We start from the raw sequence: 21,940 nt of genomic DNA on the forward strand, positions 1-21,940 counted from the left end.
CACGAATCTACCAGAGATAACGTGAATAGCTCAGGCAACATCTTGTAATGCAATCGGTTAGAGCAAAAAATAAAAATAAAATAAAAAAAATCATCTAGGAGAAATTATGTCTCCACGTTGTCTCAAACATCTGTGAAATCTGACAATGCCAATGCATTAGCAGGCAAATTCTCTCGTAACTCCACTTCTGCTTTCAGTACAGATTGTAACATCTGTTAAAAATAATTAAAGATTAAAATCAACCTATTTAACTTTTCATCAGAAATACCGAAATATACAACGGACCCTCAACATAACATCCTGCCAGGTACTCTATTTTCTGTGAAACTTAAGAGCACCATGTATCTCCTAGAGGAGTGGCGGTTCTTATAAGGACGAGCACCTGATAGTGTATCTTCATTTCATTTCAACTTATGTTTGGTGCTTATATCCACTTAAGGTTCAAGCACGCTGTCCTGGGATCACATCACGGCTATCTGGGCTGTCTGTCCATGACAGTGGATCAGTTGTTAGTTGGTTAGTGGTTAATGTGAGAGAAGACGCTGTAGTTGCCTTACACCTACCCACTGAGCCCTTAAGAACTCGCTCTGAGTTGGAGCCGGTACTGGGCTGCAAACCCTGTACCTACCAGCCTGTAGTCCGATGGCTTAACCACTGCGCCAACGAGGCCGGTTTACGAGTTTATCTAACGTCCTTTCGTCTGTCTTGTACAGAGATATCAATACGATTTTGATATCGGAATACGGTTTTGTTATTCAGATTCTGTGAAAATTAAGGGCATCACCCAGTTATTAAAAATCGTATTGATTGATATTATGTAGATGAATTTCAGATTTGCTACAGATCGTCCAGTATGAGTAATATCGAACGTTAGGTGTTTTTTTTTTTTTTATAAGCTTCAACTTAAAATATTTCCACCTGAAGAAGTTCATTGGAACTGAAAACGTGGAATTAGGCCTATAATATTATATCAATATACAAACATACATTTTAACATGTTCCATTGTGTAAATCAAATGCGACAAAAAAAAAAAAAAAAACTAATAAATAAACAAATAACAATAATTATATAAAGAAAAGAAAATCAGAGGGACGTAAAAATAAAACGGGAACAGAAAGCAAATCAAAGGAATGTGCTGGTAGCTAAAACATTAAAAATATAGTGATACGTTCGAGTACATAATGGGAATTCGAACTTCACTATCACAAATAAATATAAACTGACGCTCAACATAAGAATCTTGGGTTTTGTCTTTAAAAATTAAATTAAAATTACATTGCCATTTTTAGTTTTGATAAAAATGTTTGCGATCGTGTTCGCTAGGCATTAGATGCAGTGCTAATAAATCGGAGGGAAATCGACAAAGAAAAACAATTTACAATTTGCCGCGTTTTTAACTTCCGGAATATCCATACAACTTGTCACTGTCAGTCTTTTCTGCAGATCTACATGTATGTTCGGGAATATAAGCAGGCCTTTTAAGTTTCAGGTACAATCACGCTCTAAAAGAATCACTGACCTTCAGACTGGACAATTTTCGACATATTTTACTTGGTAAAATACACCCTGAAATCGCATGTTTTAGATTGGATAAACGAAACTTTATCATTTATGAATTCCTGGTCCGTTTTAGTCAGCCCGAGTACAGTGACTATAAGAGAGCAAGACAAACATTTGAACAGCATGTATATCAAAACTGCGCAATATGTGCCTACCAAAAGTAGTCAAAGATTACTGCTCTAATACAGTAACAGTCGTAAGTTTGACGTTAAATATCGTCCGTTGACCTGTTTCGGCGAGGGACCTGTTTCGGTAATTGCGTCTTTTGTGGGCAACAGTACGTACATTTGAATATTTTGGACGTCGTTGACTTTTGCATGGGGAAGTAAACAAATGTCTGCCATATTCACAGAAATGTTCGTAAAAATAAAGTTAAAAGGAGCAAAGAAAGCGAGATTGAACATTACCCACTCATAAACACATATGATACAGCACATTACTTAATACCTTTTCTCTATGATTATCAAAGACTAATTTGAAAGAGAACTTAATTTAAAAACCTATTTCTGCCTGTTCTCAGCTGTACTGGTATCTGGTTATTGAAGTCACATGATTGGAATAGTGTCTGCTTGTAAAACTTAACAGATATTTGCCAAAAATATATGGCCCTTGTTTGTTTTAACAAATATCTTTCTGGGTATCTGTTTATATATCAGTGATAGAAATAAGCAGAATTTACTTGTCCATCAATATTTTACTTATCCAAATAAGTTAGGTTTATTCAAGAGCAAGAACAATGTTTTTAATTGCTCAAAATGAAACGGCATTATAAATGTTTACTTGTCCACTGGATAAACCACATTACGGTTCATTTTGCTTGTACCAGCAAATTATCACTTTTCAGGACAAACAGATAAGTCCTTATTTCGAACACTGTTATATATTTATTAAAACTCAGAATGCAACTTAATTTTTTTTTAACCAAACAATTTTACCATTATAACCACTCGTTTGCTCAACTTACAACATGACTGCAAGACAGAATTGTTATATTCGTTTTCCTAAAATGTTCTGTTAAGATTGGTTCTCGAAGACTCCATTTTGTTATTATTATTATTTTAAGTGTATGTTTTGTTGAATTACATGTTTCGATAAAACACGAACATTTTTATATTGGAAAGTGTTTGCTGTAAGCTATACCACTAAACATATTCACCGAAACAGGTTACCTAGTTAACAATATTTACTACTGATGCATGCTACAGTTTTTGACGCATGTGCGGCAAACTTAGCTACTTAGTGGTCAGTTTAGTGCTCATTTATTTGAAGCATAGAAATACTAATAAAAAGGTAGGTATTTGAATAACAACTGTCTGTTTATAAATATTGATATGCTTTAGAACCGAATGCTTATGCTCACCGAAACTGGTTCACCCATGATGCCTTTCTTACACACCTGTTAGAGCATCATTTGTTGTTTTTGGTAACACATACTTGTTTACACATGTACGTGTGTTAATAATTTCGAGATGTATAACTGGCTTCTCCTAGGTGATGACCAGGTCACCAATGTCATACATCCAATGAAAAAACAGCACAATTGAAATCGATTACACTGACGTATAGTTAACCTGATAATCATTTGTCTGTGATGCGTAAGTCTGCTACCAGTGCAAAAGCTGTAAATAACTTTTAGTTGAAAAAGATGTTAAAATTTGTTTAAAAACTGGTTTTTGAGGATATGTAAGAAGTAGAATAATGCATTTGTGTCTGTTGGATACAATTTATCTTACAACTTGTTGTTTAAGACATATCAAACTGGCTTTTGCTCATTAGATATATTTTTAACACAACTCATTGTAAGATAAATGGTATCTAGTGGCCACTCATGTATTATTCTCTATTTACATCAATTATTTTCGAGTTAGCTGATAAATATTTGACATGTTAATTATTCACTAATACACACACTAGCTACAGGAAGAAATCCTACAGTACCCTCTATTTTATAAGGTTAAATACAAATTTAAAATCATTTCACTATACTATATAGCAGGGCTAACTCTGGGGTAGCAGAAAAAATTCACCAAATCAGGGCATAAAATTATAATTTTTCAGACAACCAACACACAATGTACATGTATGTTGTTCATGTGGTTTTAGTGTTTACACAAACAATTTTTTTCAGTAGTTAGATAGCATTTCCTATCATATATACAAAATTTTTTATTTTGTGTGCTAGGACTAAATTGAAAGCTGTCAGGTGAAAATAAAAATTAGGTTTGTTTCTCCTAACCCGACCCATGAAAACCGACTCGTGTCAAATTTTTTTGACCTTTTGGGGAAGAATTTTCTTATTTTAATTTTTTCTTTTCTTTTTAACCAATTTCAATTTAGATTTAAACTAGTATACTATTGATCTGTAGATTATACTTGTGAAATGTTTTAAAACATCGATGAATTTAACAAAAATTTATTAAAGTTAGTTTCGATTCGTTGGAAATCAGAAATTCTGTAAAATGCTATTCATAGTAATGAGTGCACAATTTTCCCACGAAAGTGGCATAAGATCTCATGCAATGCGGTGCATGTTCGTAATAATTGGTACATGCTCTTGTGACAGGCAAAACGGATACCTTCGCATGAGCCAGATGAGGCTATATATTGGCATGCTTTGACAGTCACAAAGTTAATATTGGTGGTCATTTTGTCTGACTCAAGGTAGTCGCTAGAATGCCATCACATTTGCCATTAATAGACCGATGTAGTCTGAAAGAAGCTATACAACTTACAAGCGTCAAACTCCGTCTTAATGTTTAAAAACATGTTGTTTTCCTCAGTGCCATTAACTTGCATCGGTATATAATATAATATTCTAAGAAACTACTCATAAAAGTTCTGTGACGTGCTTCAAATGCTGAATATCGTGATGTCAGGAGTTTGAGAATTTCAACAAACTTTCATAAATTGTAATGTGTTGGTGACGAGCTGACGTAGGTAGAATTTTTGAATGAAAGTAGACTGTTTGTGAAAGAAATAGCTGGACACATTGAACGATGGAAAAAAGTTGGTTAGAATATTACCATCAAGCACATATGATGTACATCTAGAACACGGATTTCCCACTGCACGCAATTTTCCAAAACATTGATGATATTAGCCAACACGTTTGTTTGGATTTTCTGATGAGCGGTTACAGCTTAAATTGCACGGATGATCTGTTGTTTATCTTGATATTGGTTTTGCATAACTGACAGACGAACGACAAAATCGTGTGTGCCAAATTTTATGCACTGCAAATCATCTATAACACTTCAAAAATTGCAGAAACCCAATTATTTTCTAACAAAATATCAATTTATTACATGTAATTATTTCGCCAAAATAATTAAAATAAAATTTGCCAATTGTTTTTAAAATTTGCAATTGGCGAATGGCAGAGCTGTCCCTGCTATAGTACGTTCATAACTGGTACACACGTTCCATAATTATAGTCTGCAACACATGTGTTTGTGTACAAACATGTTACAATAGTAAATTTATGCATTTCAAAACATAAAAAAAAAAAAAATGATACCAATCTCAGCATATACATGTACATTTAATTTACCTTCTATTTTCACTTTTTTTTCTTCAGATTTTCTATGTGGTAATATCACAAAAACATGTCTGTGGAACCAATCTTAGAAGAACCAGGTATAACCCCTGTTTACAGTATTTTACAATTAATTTAGAATTTTTTAGTTTTTATTACATTTTAAACTTTTAAATAGAAATTTAACTTTGCAGATTAAAAAAAATCAATCTTTTTTTTAAGTTTGATCAAATAGTTCTGAAACTAGGTACTATGATTCTCTGGGGCACAAACTAATAAGATATTTAGGAATTTTAAAATTTTTATTATTGAAAATTTCCTAAGTATTTTATTCAAGAGTTTTAAGTTTAAAATATTTGTATATAAATTTTACTTGTTATGACCATAGTCATTGGAGCTTTCCTAATACCAACTTGTCTGGTTTCAGTCTGGCATCGATCTGCCTGTCAACTTTGCTTCTTATAAATCAAGTTTCAATTGGATTGTTCTGAAACTTGCTACAGTTATCTTCTGGGGCAGTCTCCACAGACTAATTTAATAGATATTTTGAATTGCGTGTATATAATTTGATTAAAATTTGAAAAAAATTAAACTGAAAATTTGAGAATCTATCTTCTGTTAGTTTTGATGGAATAGTTCCAGGGAATATTTTGTTCAGTATTGCGTTGCTATTCACTATGCAAGTTTAAAACATATACATGTATAATATTATTACACAGTAATGTTGCTAATAATGATTTTGAAAACAAAATGTTTACCGAGTTGTGAATCTTGGTTTGATGGCGGGGCGGGACATAGCCCAGTGGTAAAGCGTTCGCTGGTTGCGCGGTCGGTCTAGGATCGATCCCCGTCGGTGGACCCATTGGTCTATTTCTTGTTCCAGCCAGTGCTCCACAACTGGTGTAACAAAGGCCGTAGTATGTACTATCCTGTCTATGGGATGGTGCATATAAAAGATCCCTTGCTGCTAATCGAAAAGAGTAGCCCATGAAGTGGTGACAGCAGGATTCCTCTCTCAATATCTGTGTCGTCCTTAACCATATGTCTGACGCCATATAACCATAAATAAAATGTGTTGAGTGCGTCGTTAAATAAAACATTCCCTTCCTTCCTTGGTATGATGATTCTCTTGGGCAGTTTTCACAAACTAATAGAGAGAGATTTTAAAAACGTTTTACTTTTTATTAAAATTTAAAAATTAAAATAAAATATTGAAAATGTTCAAAGTCTGTCTATTTGTAGAGTATTAAATTTAAATATACATTGAAAGCCTAGTTTTTACAAACTAATAGAGAGATATTTTTTCACTTTAATTTTTATTAAATTAAATGTTTTAAAATATAACATTGAACATATTCAAAGTATCTATTCCTAAAGTTTAAAATTTTAAATATATGTAATAATGTGACTGAGAACTTGATGTTCCGAGTGAATACATATAACAACATGTACTGGATAATAATTATTATGATTTCAATATTAGACAGTCAGGGTTATTTTCTGCCAGAGGGTAAAACGTGTATGGTGCCATACCCAGATTTTTTTGCAGATTTTTTTTTTAAAGTTAACCTTTTGACAAAATTAATTACTCTTATCATTAATGAATGACTTTCTTAATCCTAACCCTAAACTTAACCCATTCTCTTTCCCACAGACAGGATAACAAATACCACGGCCTTTGATATACCAGTCATGGTGCACTGGCTGGATATCCATGTATTAGGGGAGAAGCCTAGTGTGTTTTTCGATTAGCTGATGTGCATCTATAGGTGGTTTTACTGTTCCAAATTAAATTTAATTGGAGGTGATTTACTGGTTTCTTCTCTCATTCTCTAGAATATCCAAATAACTACTTAATATGTTAAAACACCAAATAGCTGTTGTTTAAATTATGCCAAGTTGTCATCAGAGAAATCTTTCTTTTTTTCTCTCTCTCTATCCAGATAACGACTTAATATGTTAAGACACCAAATAGCTGTTGTTTAAATTATGCCAAGTTGTCATCAGAGAAATCTTTCATTTTTTCTCTCTCTCTATCCAGATAACGACTTAATATGTTAAGACACCAAATAGCTGTTGTTTAAATTATGCCAAGTTGTCATCAGAGAAATCTTTCTTTTTTTCTCTCTCTATCCGCTGATGCTATAATAAAACAAATCAATGTGCTCTGTAGTGGCATCGTTAAATAAAAACTTTTAACTCTCTCTATCCAAATAACCACTTAATATGTTCAGACACCAAGTAGCTGTAGTTTAAATTAAGTTGTCAAGTTGTCATCAGAGATGTTTCATTTTTTCTCTCTCTCTATCCAAATAACCACTTAATATGTTCAGACACCCAAGTAGCTGTTGTTTAAATTATGCCAAGTTGTCATCAGAGAAATCTTTCTTTTTTTCTCTCTCTCTCTCTCTCTGTGTGTCTAAATGACAAGTTCTGCCTCAGTCATCAGGGTGGATGGCAGCCGAGGAAGCGCCCTCTGGGGGGGTGAACCCTGCAGGCCTCGAACGTCTGACTCGGCTCGACCTTCTGCTCGTCACACAGCAAATGGAGCAACTTGAAGGCAAGTCGCCATTTTATTTTCGCCATATTCAATCTAATTAAAATTAGCTCCACTATTACATGTGGATCTAACAGCAGCCCGTTGGAGCTCATATGTCCAGTTGACCTTTTATTCGACCAATCAAAACCTTACTTGCAGAATCATATGCCAGTGATTTGAAAAGAATTTGAAAACTTTCAGGATTATGCTGAGGGTATATGAAATGATTTGGGTGAATTACGAAGTATGCCGGAAACTACTTCCAATATAAAATTTTATATAAAATTTGTTTCAAGATGAAACAAAACAAAAACATGATGGTATAGCCATAAAATCTGTTTATACTAGTATACATTTATTACTGCACTTTTCCCCCTGTTTTTTTCAATATTGAAATAGACCAACAAGTTTGCCTATTGCATAAATAGTCTCGCCTGATATTTTTAGAATTTGTATGCTCCCGAATAACGCTATAAAAGGCGAAGTGTAATTGGTCGATATTTAAATTGTTATTTATAGATGAAATGTCACCTGGACATGGGAGTCCGTCCACACAATGCTGTTAGATATCTAACAGTATTGTGTGGACTCCCATTCATGTCCAGGTGAGACCAGTACAGCTAATTTTAATCAGATGCACCATATTTTAAAATTCTTCCATAAGAATTAATGGAAATGCCTGAAGTTTTATAATTTAACAAGTTAACAGTTAAGAATTTTGTTTTGTATTGTAGCTGTCGTTGGTTTAAAATTGACGAACCAGTACATAGTTAAGAATATTCGTGGAGAGAAGGTATATTTCGTCGCTGAAGGTGAGATTAGGTTTCATGTGTCATATCTGTCACCTACATGTGTAACGTAGCCATGGTTTAACTCTAAGATCAAGTCTGCACTGTAGTCGAGGGGTGCAATACTACTGTACTGATCCATTCTGCACTGTAGTCGAGATGGGCAATACTACTGTACTGATCCGTTCTGCACTGTAGTCGAGATGTGCAATACTACTGTACTGATCCGTTCTGCACTGTAGTCGAGATGTGCAATACTACTGTACTGATCCATTCTGCACTGTAGTCGAGATGTGCAATACTACTGTACTGATCCATTCTGCACTGTAGTCGAGATGTGCAATACTACTGTACTGATCCATTCTGCACTGTAGTCGAGGTGTGCAATACTATGTACTGATCTATTCTGCACTGTAGTCGAGGTGTGCAATACTACTGTACTGATCTATTCTGCACTGTAGTCGAGGTGTGCAATACTACTGTACTGATCCATTCTGCACTGTAGTCGAGATGGGCGATACTACTGTAGTCAAGGTGTGCAATACTACTCTACTGATCCATTCTGCAGTGTAGTCGAGATGGGCAATACTACTGTACTGATCCATTCTTCACTGCAGTCGAAATGGGCAATACTACTGTATTTATCCATTCTGCACTGTAGTCGAGATGTGCAATACTACTGTACTGATCCATTCTGCACTGTAGTCGAGGTGTGCAATACTACTGTACTGATCCATTCTGCAGTGTAGTCGAGGTGTGCAATACTACTGTACTGATCCATTCTGCACTAGTCGAGGTGTGCAATACTACTATACTGATCCATTCTGCACTGTAGTCGAGATGGGCAATACTACTCTACTGATCCATTCTGCAGTGTAGTCGAGGTGTACAATACTACTGTACTGATCCATTCTGCACTAGTCGAGGTGTGCAATACTACTGTACTGATCCATTCTGCACTGTAGTCGAGGTGTGCAATACTATGTACTGATCTATTCTGCACTGTAGTCGAGGTGTGCAATACTACTGTACTGATCTATTCTGCACTGTAGTCGAGGTGTGCAATACTACTGTACTGATCCATTCTGCACTGTAGTCGAGATGGGCGATACTACTGTAGTCAAGGTGTGCAATACTACTCTACTGATCCATTCTGCAGTGTAGTCGAGATGGGCAATACTACTCTACTGATCCATTCTGCAGTGTAGTCCAGGTGTGCAATACTACTGTACTGATCCATTCTGCAGTGTAGTCGAGGTGTACAATACTACTGTACTGATCCATTCTGCACTAGTCGAGGTGTGCAATACTACTGTACTGATCCATTCTGCACTGTAGTCAAGATGGGCAATACTACTGTACTGATCCATTCTGCAGTGTAGTCGAGATGTGCAATACTACTGTACTGATCCATTCTCAACTACCTAGTCGAGATGTGCAATACTACTGTACTGATCCATTTTGCACTGTAGTCAAGATGTGCAGTACTACTGTACTGATCCATTCTCAACTACCTAGTCGAGATGTGCAATACTACTGTACTGATCCATTCTGCACTGTAGTCGAGATGGGCAATACTACTGTACTGATCCATGATTCTGCACTATTCGAGATATGCAATACTACTGTACTGATCCATTCTCAACTACCTAGTCAAGATGTGCAATACTACTGTACTGATCCATTCTGCACTGTAGTCAAGATGTGCAATACTACTGTACTGATCCATTCTGCACTGTAGTCAAGATGTGCAATACTACTGTACTGATCCATTCTTAACTATTGGAGATGTGCAGTACTACTGTCCTGATCCATTCTCAACTACCTATTCGAGATGTGCAGTACTACTGTACTGATCCATTCTCAACTATTGGAGATGTGCAATACTACTGTACATACTGATCCATTCTCAACTATTCAAGATGTGCAATACTATGTACTGTACTGATCCATTCTCAACTATTCGAGATGTGCAATACTACCGTACTGATCCATTCTCAACTATTCGAGATGTGCAATACTACCATACTGATCCATTCTAAACTATTCGAGATGTGCAATACTACGTACTGTACTGATCCATTCTCAACTATTCGAGATGTGCAATACTATAGACTGTACTGATCCATTTTGACTCTAGTTATATTTCCTTTAATGTATGTTTACGCCTGTTGGGTAGTTCCATAATTGCATATCACAGATAGAAATAAGCAGAATGTTTTACTATAGTACTGTCGGAAATAGAATAAAAATGATTTTCGTCGATTATTTCTTACATACTAAACTGACAAGTAAATATTGTGTAAATACTCATTCAATGATACTTTACCTAATTTAGCATTTACTTGTTTGGCCTCTCACTGATGTACAAGGTGGTGTTTACTCTTGAAATTAAACTAAATATGTCAGTAAACAGGTGATTTGTGACCTTTATTGGAACAGACTATAACACATTTTGATCATATGTGTCAATTTCATTTACCCTTAAACAAACTTTTAATTTAAAACTGCAAGTTAACTGATTGTTTTGAATTGCAGCATAAATTATTAATTATGACTAGTATATTTATTGAATATAAATTCAATATAAGTACATTAGAAATTTACACATTCTTGCAACAATTTAAAGGTGCTATATAATGCGAGCTGTGATAAAGATTCTCCAATAAAAAAGTATTTTCTACCAGTAGATAAAAATTATTTCCTATAATCATTTATGAGCATATTGTTAAAGGTGTCTTCTTTAAATGTTAAATCAAAAGTTTATTCAAAAAAAAAGAGAAAAAAAAAAGAGAAAGATTTGCAATAGCTGTCATTGGGTAACATTGAGATAGCACCTTTAATGGCGGTATAATGGATCGTTATAATGGCTCTTGACAGTTTTGCTCAAAAGTTACTTAAATATGACTACAAATTTTTGTTTTGGAGAGGGATAGGGGAAAACCTTCATTAGAAACAGTCCCTCACATATTGTAACAGCAATGAAATTGACACGTTGACCAAAATTTGTTATAGTCTGTTTCAATTAAGTGCATAACTCACCTGTTCACTGACATTTTTCTTTTAATTTCAAGAGTAAACACCACCGTGAACATCAATGAGCGCCCAAACAAGTAAATGTTAAATTAGGTAGACTATCATTAAATACATGTAGATATTTACAAAATATTTACTTGTCACTTTAATATGTAAGAAATAATAGACGAAAATCATTTTAATTCTATTTCCGACAGTACTTTAGTCCAACGGACAAATACATGAACATCTAGAAATCTACTTGTCTGCCAATATTTTCACTAAATAAATAAATAAATGGTTTGTTTTGTTCAAGTACAAGGATAATGTTTTTCATTGCTTAAAATGAAACTGCATGCATTGAACATTTTCACTTGTCCACAGGTAAACCACCAAGGTACATTTCGCTTGTCAGAATAGATTTTTCACTTGTCAGGACAAACAGACAAGTGCTTATTTCGAACGCTGTACATTTGATGGTTAATAAATATTTAAATCAACATCTCTATATGTAGTGTGACCGGCCTCGGTGGCGTCGTGGTTAGGCCATCGGTCTCATTCTCTCTCTCTCTCTCTCTCTCTCTCTCTTTCTCTCTTATGTCATTAAGTATTATAACAATATTATTGCATAACAATTAATTAAATGTTAATTTATAAGAAAATGAAAAAAAATTTGACTACCCTTTTTGTTGTTGTATTCATGTCCAGATGAATTTGTTTAGTTTTGATGGTTCTGCTTGTTGAATGTTAGTGACAGTTACCCCCATGCATTGTGCTATTTCTCGTTCCAGCTAGTGTACCACCTCTGGTATATCAAAGGTATGTACTACCCTGTCTGTGGGATGGTGCATATAAAAGATCCCTTGCTGCTAATCGAAAAGAGTAGCCCATGAAGTGGCGACAGCGGGTTTCCTCTTTCAATATCGGTATGGTCCTTAACCCTATGTCTGACGCCAAATAACCTTAAATAAAATGTGTTGAGTGCGACATTAAATAAAACATTTCTTCCTCTATCCATCTCTCTCTCATTCTCTCTCTCTCTCTCTCTCTCTCTCTCTCTCTCTCTCTCTCTCTCTCTCTCTCTCTCTCTCTCTCTCTCTCTCTCTCTCTCTCTCTCTCTCTCTCTCTCTCTCTCTCTCTCTCTATGTCTTAAAATATTAATAACAATATTATTGCATAATAATTAATTAAATGCTAATTTATAAGAAAATGAAATTTTTTTTGACTGCCCTTTTTTGTTGTATTTTATACCACTTAAAAATAGTCATGTCCAGGTGAGTTTGTTGAGTTTTGACGGTTCTGCTTGTTGAATGTTACAGATAGCAACATTCTTGAACGCCATTTACTGGGGCGTTGTCGGCCATTTCACATTAGAATTTTCGACGAAGAAAATCACGAGATTATTCATCTTCAGCGGAGATTGAGATGTTCCATGTGCTGTTTCCCCTGTTGTTTACAAGTTGGTAAAATTCATATGTGTAGAACTAGCTGGTCATATATATATGTATAGGGGTTTATCCAGGTGTTCTGTGGGTACAAACATACAGTGTAGGCCCCTTCCCAAAAGAAAGTGACCCTGAAAATTCCCAATTTCTGTACTAAAGATTTCCAACATAGATGTATATACATATATTTAATTATGCCTGGGGTGGGGTGGGATGTAACCCAGTGGTACAGTGCTCTCTCGATGTGTGGTCTGTCTGGGATTGATCCCTGTCGGTGGACCCATTGGGCTATATTTCTCATTCCAGCCAGTGCACCACGACTGGTACATCAAAGGCTGTGGTATGTGCTATCCTGTCTATGGGATGGAGCATATAAAAGATCCCTTGCTGCTAATCGAAAAAGAGTAGCCCATGAAGTGGTGACAGCGGGTTTCCTCTCTCAATGTCTGTGTGGTCTTTAACCATATGTCTGACGCCATATAACCGTAAATTAAATGTGTTGAGTGCGTTGTTAAATAAAACATTTCCTTCCTTATGCCTGGGGTGGGATTTAGTTCAGTCAGTTGAGTGCTCGGCTGAGGTACTCAGGTTGCAGGATCAAACCACCTTAGTGGATCAATTCAACTAATTCTTTTTTTTTGTCGTTCCAACCAGTGCACCACAACTGGTCAGAGACTGTGGTATGTGCTTTCCTGTCTGTGGGAAAGTGCATATAAAAGATTACTTACTTCTAATGGAAAATATAGCAGGTTTTCTCTGATGACTATGAGTCAAAATTACCGACTGTTTAATTGACATCCAATTGCCTATAATTAATAAATCAATGTGCTCTAGTGGTATCGTTAAATAAAGCAAACAAACTTTAATTATGCCTGTTCTAATAAATTGAATTAATAGTGGTGTACTGCCTCAGAAATATCCCCAAAATTAGTTACTTCTGCTCATTGGAGTCGTGGTTAGGCCATCGGTCTACAGGCTGGTAGGTACTGGGTTCGGATCCCAGTCAAGGCATGGGAGTTTTTTATCCAGATACCAACTCCAAACCCTGAGTGAGTGCTCCGCAAGGCTCAATGGATACATTGTTGTAGGTGTATACCACTTGCACTGACAAGTGATCCATAACTGGTTCAACAAAGGCCATGGTTTGTGCTATCCTGCCTGTGGGAAGCGCAAATAAAAGATCTCTTGCTGCTAATCGGAAAGAGTAGCCCATGTAGTGGCGACAGCGGGTTTCCTCTCAAAATCTGTGTGGTCCTTAACCATATGTCTGACGCCATATAACCGTAAATAAAATGTGTTCAGTGCGTCGTTAAATAAAACATTTCTTTCTTTCTATAGTGAAAATTCCTGAATAAATCTATGATGATATTGTACATTAACATACTTTCAGTATAGTTCACATTCAAGTGTTTTTTTAATTGCCAGATATAAATGTGAAGTTGAAGTCAGCATGGGTACATCTAGCATTCTGTGTATAGCCCGAGTACTCTGACAGTAAGAGAGCTAGACAGACATTTGGATGGTTATTAGCCCTCTTACAGTCAGAGACCAATTTTTAAGCTGTGTAATTTTTTCGCAATATCTGCCCACCAAACAGTATAGTCTAATACATGTACCACACAAATCTTGTTTGACGTCAAATACATGTACCTTTATGTTGGTCATTTTCGAGTTCCTTGATAAAAAAAAATCCAAATATTAGTCACTGTAATACACACACTACCTCAAAGAAACCCGACAGCACCCACATTCAGCTAAGCTTCGTCTAACTCCGACAGCAGTATTCCAAGCTTGCCAACTTATATCATGACATAGCATCACCCACTCTGTGATTCCACTTTCCAAGAGCTGTGTCATACGACTCGAGGTTACATGTACAACATGGATTAGTTTCATTTTGTGTTTTTGCGATGGAATGCGCTTGTTGTAAGAGCATTTCAAGCATATAGCTTGGTCTCTGACTGTAAGAGGACTATAATAACCATCTAAATGTCTGGCTAGCTCTCTTACCATCAGAGTATTCAGGGTATAGCGAGCTCTGGTGCTAATGTTAACCAAATATTCCTCTGTTTGCAGAAAATGACAGTGGAATCTCCCCCAGGCAAAGTTATTGGCTATGTGAAGCAGACATGGACCACATGCCACCCACGCTTCCTGGTCCAGGATAGCAGTAAGAAAACCCTCTTGTACATCACAGGGCCTGTGTGTCCGTGTGGGTTCTGTGGACACGATAAATACAGGGTAAGGCTTGTTCAACATCACGGGGCCCGCTTGTCCGTGTGGGTTCTGTGGACACGATAAATACAGGGTAAGGCTTGTTCAACATCACGGGGCCCGCTTGTCCGTGTGGGTTCTGTGGACACGATAAATACAGAGTAAGGCTTGTTCAACATCACGGGGCCCGCTTGTCCGTGTGGGTTCTGTGGACACGATAAATACAGGGTAAGGCTTGTTCAACATCACAGGGCCTGTGTGTCCGTGTGGATTCTGTGGACACGATAAATACAGGGTAAGGCTTGTTCAACATCACGGGGGCCCACGTGTCCGTGTGGATTCTGTGGACACGATAAATACAGGGTAAGGCTCGTTCAACATCACGGGGTCCTTGTGTCTGTGTGGATTCTGTGGACACGATAAATACAGAGTAAGGCTTGTTCAACATCACGGGGCCCGCGTGTCTGTGTGGATTCTGTGGACACGATAAATACAGAGTAAGGCTTGTTCAACATCACGGGGCCCGCGTGTCTGTGTGGATTCTGTGGACACGATAAATACAGGGTAAGGCTTGTTCAACATCACGGGGGCCCACGTGTCCGTGTGGATTCTGTGGACACGATAAATACAGGGTAAGGCTCGTTCAACATCACGGGGTCCTTGTGTCTGTGTGGATTCTGTGGACACGATAAATACAGGGTAAGGCTTGTTCAACATCATGGGGCCCGCGTGTCTGTGTGGGTTCTGTGGACACGATAAATACAGGGTAAGGCTCGTTCAACATCACGGGGGCCCACGTGTCCGTGTGGATTCTGTGGACACGATAAATACAGGGTAAGGCTCGTTCAACATCACGGGGTCCGTGTGTCTGTGTGGATTCTGTGGACACGATAAATACAGAGTAAGGCTTGTTCAATATGGCGGTGTCCGTGTGGGTTCTGCAGACACAATAAATACAGGGTAAGGCTTGTTCAACATCACGGGGCCCGCGTGTCCACGTGGATTCTGTGGACACGATAAATACAGGGTAAGGCTTGTTCAACATCACGGGCACCGCATGTCCGTGTGGGTTCTGCAGACACGATAAATACAGGGTAAGGCTTGTTCAACATCACGGGGCCTACGTGTTCGTGTGGATTCTGTGGACATGATAAATACAGGGTACGGCTCGTTCGACATCACAGGGTCCGTGTGGATTCTGTGGACACGATAAATACAGAGTATGGCTCGTTCAGCATCACGGGGTCCGTGTGTCTGTGTGGATTCTGTGAACACGATAAATACAGAGTAAGGCTTGTTCAATATGGCGGTGTCAGTGTGGATTCTGTGGACACGATAAATACAGGGTAAGGCTTGTTCAATATGGCGGTGTCCGTGTGGGTTCTGCAGACACGATAAATACAGGGTAAGGCTTGTTCAACATCACGGGGCCCGCGTGTACGTGTGGATTCTGTGGACACGATAAATACAGGGTAAGGCTCGTTCAACATCACGGGGTCCGTGTGTCTGTGTGGATTCTGTGGACACGATAAATACAGTGTAAGGCTTGTTCAATATGGCGGTGTCCGTGTGGGTTCTGCGGACACGATAAATACAGGGTAAGGCTTGTTCAACATCACGGGGCCCGCGTGTCCATGTGGGTTCTGCAGATACGATAAATACAGGGTAAGGCTTGTTCAATATCATGGGGCCCGCGTGTCCGTGTGGGTTCTGTGGACACGATAAATACAGGGTAAGGCTTGTTCAATATCATGGGGCCCGCGTGTCCGTGTGGATTCTGTGGACACGATAAATACAGGGTAAGGCTTGTTCAACATCACGGGGCCCACGTGTCCATGTGGATTCTGTGGACACGATAAATACAGGGTAAGGCTTGTTCAACATCACGGGGACCGTGTGTCCGTGTGGGTTCTGTGGACACAATAAATACAGGGTAAGGCTTGTTCAACATCACGGGGGCCCACGTGTCCGTGTGGATTCTGTGGACACGATAAATACAGGGTAAGGCTCGTTCAACATCACGGGGTCCTTGTGTCTGTGTGGATTCTGTGGACACGATAAATACAGGGTAAGGCTTGTTCAATATCATGGGGCCCGCGTGTCCGTGTGGGTTCTGTGGACACGATAAATACAGGGTAAGGCTTGTTCAATATCATGGGGCCCGCGTGTCCGTGTGGATTCTGTGGACACGATAAATACAGGGTAAGGCTTGTTCAACATCACGGGGCCCACGTGTCCATGTGGATTCTGTGGACACGATAAATACAGGGTAAGGCTTGTTCAATATGGCGGTGTCCGTGTGGGTTCTGCAGACACGATAAATACAGGGTAAGGCTTGTTCAACATCATGGGGCCCGCGTGTCTGTGTGGGTTCTGTGGACACGATAAATACAGGGTAAGGCTTGTTCAACATCACGGGGTCCGTGTAGATTCTGTGGACACGATAAATACAGGGTAAGGCTTGTTCAATATCATGGGGCCCGCGTGTCCGTGTGGATTCTGTGGACACGATAAATACAGGGTAAGGCTCGTTCAACATCACGGGGTCCGTGTGTCTGTGTGGATTCTGTGAACACGATAAATACAGAGTAAGGCTTGTTCAATATGGCGGTGTCCGTGTGGGTTCTGCAGACACGATAAATACAGGGTAAGGCTTGTTCAACATCACGGGGCCCGCGTGTCCGTGTGGATCCTGTGGACACGATAAATACAGGGTAAGGCTTGTTCAACATCACGGGCACCGCATGTCCGTGTGGATTCTGTGGACACGATAAATACAGGGTAAGGTTCAACATCACGTGGACGTGTAAGGCTTGTTCAACATCACGGGGTCCGTGTGTCTGTGTGGATTCTGTGGACACGATAAATACAGGGTAAGGCTTGTTCAATATGGCGGTGTCCGTGTGGGTTCTGCGGACACGATAAATACAGGGTAAGGCTTGTTCAACATCACAGGGACTGCATGTCCGTGTGGGTTCTGCAGACACGATAAATACAGGGTTAGGCTTGTTCAACATCACGGGCACCGCATATCCGTGTGGGTTCTGCAGACACGATAAATACAGGGTAAAGCTTGTTCAACATCACGGGCACCGCATGTCCGTGTGGGTTCTGCAGACACGATAAATACAGGGTAAAGCTTGTTCAACATCACAGGCACCGCATATCCGTGTGGGTTCTGCAGACACGATAAATACAGGGTAAAGCTTGTTCAACATCACAGGGCCCATGTGGATGCCACAGAAACGATAAATACAGAGTACGGCCGTTGCTTTCCCTGTGGTAGCTCAGGCTTTGCATGTGAAATATGATGTCATTTCGTCGTCTTCTTCTAGTTGTGTTTCAAACTATAACAATAATAATATGGATATTAAAGAAATTATTACACACTTGTGTGTCATACTGATTTAATAAAACTTGTGTCGGGATTTATGTATAGTCTAAACAATATTTATTCCCAATTATAATGCTGGTTGGGAATTGGCCAATGGGCAAAATGCCTGGGATTTATGTATATTAGCCTCGCTGTCACTCGGACAATATAAAAATCTCGACATTTAATTGTTTCGTAAAATCAGTACGACACACAAGCTCATATAATAATCTCTATTTATTCTACCTTAAGTTAATCAACTGGTAGAAAGGTGCTATAGGTGTGTCCCTGGACAGTATTATACGCCCTTTCCTCTAATCCTTTAGGAGGCAGTCGGCTGTTGGTTACATACATCATTCAGTAAGCAAGATGGTAGATGATGTGTCATATAATATGTAAGATTGCTTGCATTCAGTAAGCAAGATGGTAGATGATGTGTCATATAATATGTAAGATTGCATGCATTTAGTAAGCAAGATGGTAGATGATGTGTCATATAATATGTAAGATTGCATGCATTCAGTAAGCAAGATGGTAGATGATGTGTCATATAATATGTAAGATTGCATGCATTCAGTAAGCAAGATGGTAGATGATGTGTCATATAATATGTAAGATTGCATGCATTCAGTAAGCAAGATGGTAGATGATGTGTCATATAATATGTAAGATTGCATGCGTTCCTTCTCGTGAAGGGGCAGGATGTAGCCCACTTGTAAAGTGCCCGCCAGATGCGTGGTCGGTGTGGGATCAATCCCCATCGGTGCGCCCATTGGGCTATTTCTTGTCCCAGCCAGTGCACCACAACTGGTATATAAATGGTACTATCCTGTCTGTGGGATGGTGCATATAAAAGATCCCTTACAGCTAATCGGAAAGAGTAGTGGCGGCAGCGGGTTTCCTCTCTCCATATCTGTGTGGTCCTTAACCATAAGTCTGACGCCATATAACCGAAAATAAAATGTATTGAGTGTGTCGTTAAATAAAACATTTCCTTCCTTCCTTTTCGTGACTTAATAAATATCAGCTGCCAGAAGGAGTGACGTCATCATAAAAAAATAAATTGCAGTAAATTATAATTATAAGAACTATCTACAAAATGGTGAATTGATGGTATCATATAACCATCGTATATCGCTGTGCATTAGTTGACTTTTCAAGTCTCTAATTACTATCAATACACAGTCAACCAAAAAATGTCGAAGAAAATACAATGAAATATTGGGGTGTATGGAAATGTGATACTAACAAAAACATGTTGGTCATTCTAGGCTTCAAAATTTCACAGTCCGTTACATTTTATTCCCATATACATGTAGTCTAATAATACACAAGGAAGTATTATGACATAAATGGAACAGTTGTAATTTAAAAAAAAGTGAAGCCAGCACCAAGAAGTTGTAATCGACAGAATGGTGAAATCAACAACTGTAACGATGCAATCGATACAACACATGGATGACCATTAGATGAAATACTAAGATGACCACTATTAAATACTAAGATTACTACTTGATAAAACACTAAGATGACCACTCGATGAAGTACTAAGATGACCACTTGATGAACTACTAAGATGACCTCTCGATGAAATACTAGAATGACCACTTGATGAAATACTAAGATGACCACTCGATAAAATACTAATATGACCAATCTATAGAACACTAAGATGACCATTCTTTGAAATACTAAGATGACCACTCAATGAAATACTAAGATGACCACTATGAAATACCAAGATGACCACTCGAAATACTAAAATGACCACTCGAAATACTAAGATGACCACTCGATCATATACTAAGATGACCACTCTATAAAATACTGAGATGACAACTATAAAATACTAAGATGACCATTCTTTGAAATACTAAGATGACCACTCAATGAAATACTAAGATGACCACTATGAAATACCAAGATGACCACTCGAAATACTAAAATGACCACTCGAAATACTAAGATGACCACTCGATGAAATACTAAGATGACCACTCTATAAAATACTGAGATGACCACTATAAAATACTGAGATGACCACTATAAAATACTAAGATTACCACTCGATGAAATACTAAGATGACCACTCTATAAAATACTGAGATGACCACTATAAAATACTAAGATGACCACTATAAAATACTAAGATGACCACTCGATGAAAGACTAAGATGACCTCTATAAAACACTAAGATGACCATTATAAAACACTAAGATGACCATTATAGGACACTAATATGACCACTAATTAAATACTAAGATGACCACTTGATAAAACACGAAGATGAAATACTAAGATGACCACTCGAGGAAGTACTAAGATGACCACTTGATAAAATACTAAGATGACCACTCAATAAAATACTAAGATTATCACTTAATGAAACACTAAGATGACCACTCGATGAAATATTAACTTATTAAGATGACCACTTCAAATACTAAGATGACCACTCGATGAAATACTAAGATGACCACTCTATAAAATACTAAGATGACCACTATAAAATACTAAGATGACCACTCGATGAAAGACTAAGATGACCTCTATAAAACACTAAGATGACCATTATAAAACACTAAGATGACCATTATAGGACACTAATATGACCACTAATTAAATACTAAGATGACCACTTGATAAAACACGAAGATGAAATACTAAGATGACCACTCGAGGAAGTACTAAGATGACCACTTGATAAAATACTAAGATGACCACTCAATAAAATACTAAGATTATCACTTAATGAAACACTAAGATGACCACTCGATGAAATATTAACTTTGACCACTTGATAAAACAAGATTTAAATACAAAAACCCACTAAGAAGAGTACTCAATAAAATAATAAGATAAGCTCATGATGAAACACTAAGATAACCTCACAATGAAACACTAAGTTAACCTCACGATGAAACAAAGATCACCTCACAATGAAACACTAAGTTAACCTCACGATGAAACACAAAGATAACCTCACCATGAAACACTAAGTTAACCTCACCATGAAACACAAAGATAACCTCACAATGAAACACTAAGATAACTTCGCGATTAAACATTTTAGTCCAAGCTCCAAAACCCATTTATGAGGTACTGTATACCTGACATGGAAAGCTGCAGAAGGTTTCTATGCATTTTTGAATGCAATGTCATGACCTGAAACTATTCAGGGTGAGAGTACTAAATTCTGACCTGGGCATGTTACTTTTTTTCACTATTATTGTTAAGGTACTGTGGGTAAATGTATAGCTATTTTAATCAAATGCATTAAGAGTATTCTGTAATCCAAACTGATTAAACTCTTAACAAGAAATAATATAAATAATAAAACCAACCATGCAACACAAATTCATAGCATGAACAACTTTAAAACTGTAATCCAGGGACCACATAACTCCAAACCGTAATCAACCCCCCCCCCCCCCCCCCCCCCTCCGCAATTTCTATCAATTTCAATAAT

At 37.8% G+C, this 21,940-nt stretch overlaps 1 protein-coding gene across 2 annotated transcripts in view; it reads left to right on the top strand.

The window, feature by feature from the left end:
• Positions 1-1,385: 1,385 nt before the first annotated feature.
• The window catches only part of LOC121373274 (phospholipid scramblase 2-like), a 51,249-nt gene continuing 30,694 nt past the window's right edge, over positions 1,386-21,940 (top strand). For both annotated transcript variants that reach the window (XM_041499808.1, XM_041499798.1), the window contains exons 1-6: positions 1,386-1,490; positions 5,139-5,197; positions 7,528-7,656; positions 8,370-8,447; positions 12,758-12,897; positions 14,960-15,124. In XM_041499808.1, the coding sequence (XP_041355742.1) occupies positions 5,167-5,197; positions 7,528-7,656; positions 8,370-8,447; positions 12,758-12,897; positions 14,960-15,124 (543 nt within the window). In that variant the 5' untranslated portion in view covers positions 1,386-1,490; positions 5,139-5,166. The remainder of the gene's footprint in view (positions 1,491-5,138; positions 5,198-7,527; positions 7,657-8,369; positions 8,448-12,757; positions 12,898-14,959; positions 15,125-21,940) is intronic.

Source organism: Gigantopelta aegis, chromosome 1 (assembly GCF_016097555.1).
Source record: "Gigantopelta aegis isolate Gae_Host chromosome 1, Gae_host_genome, whole genome shotgun sequence".
Lineage (NCBI taxonomy): Eukaryota > Metazoa > Mollusca > Gastropoda > Neomphalida > Peltospiridae > Gigantopelta > Gigantopelta aegis.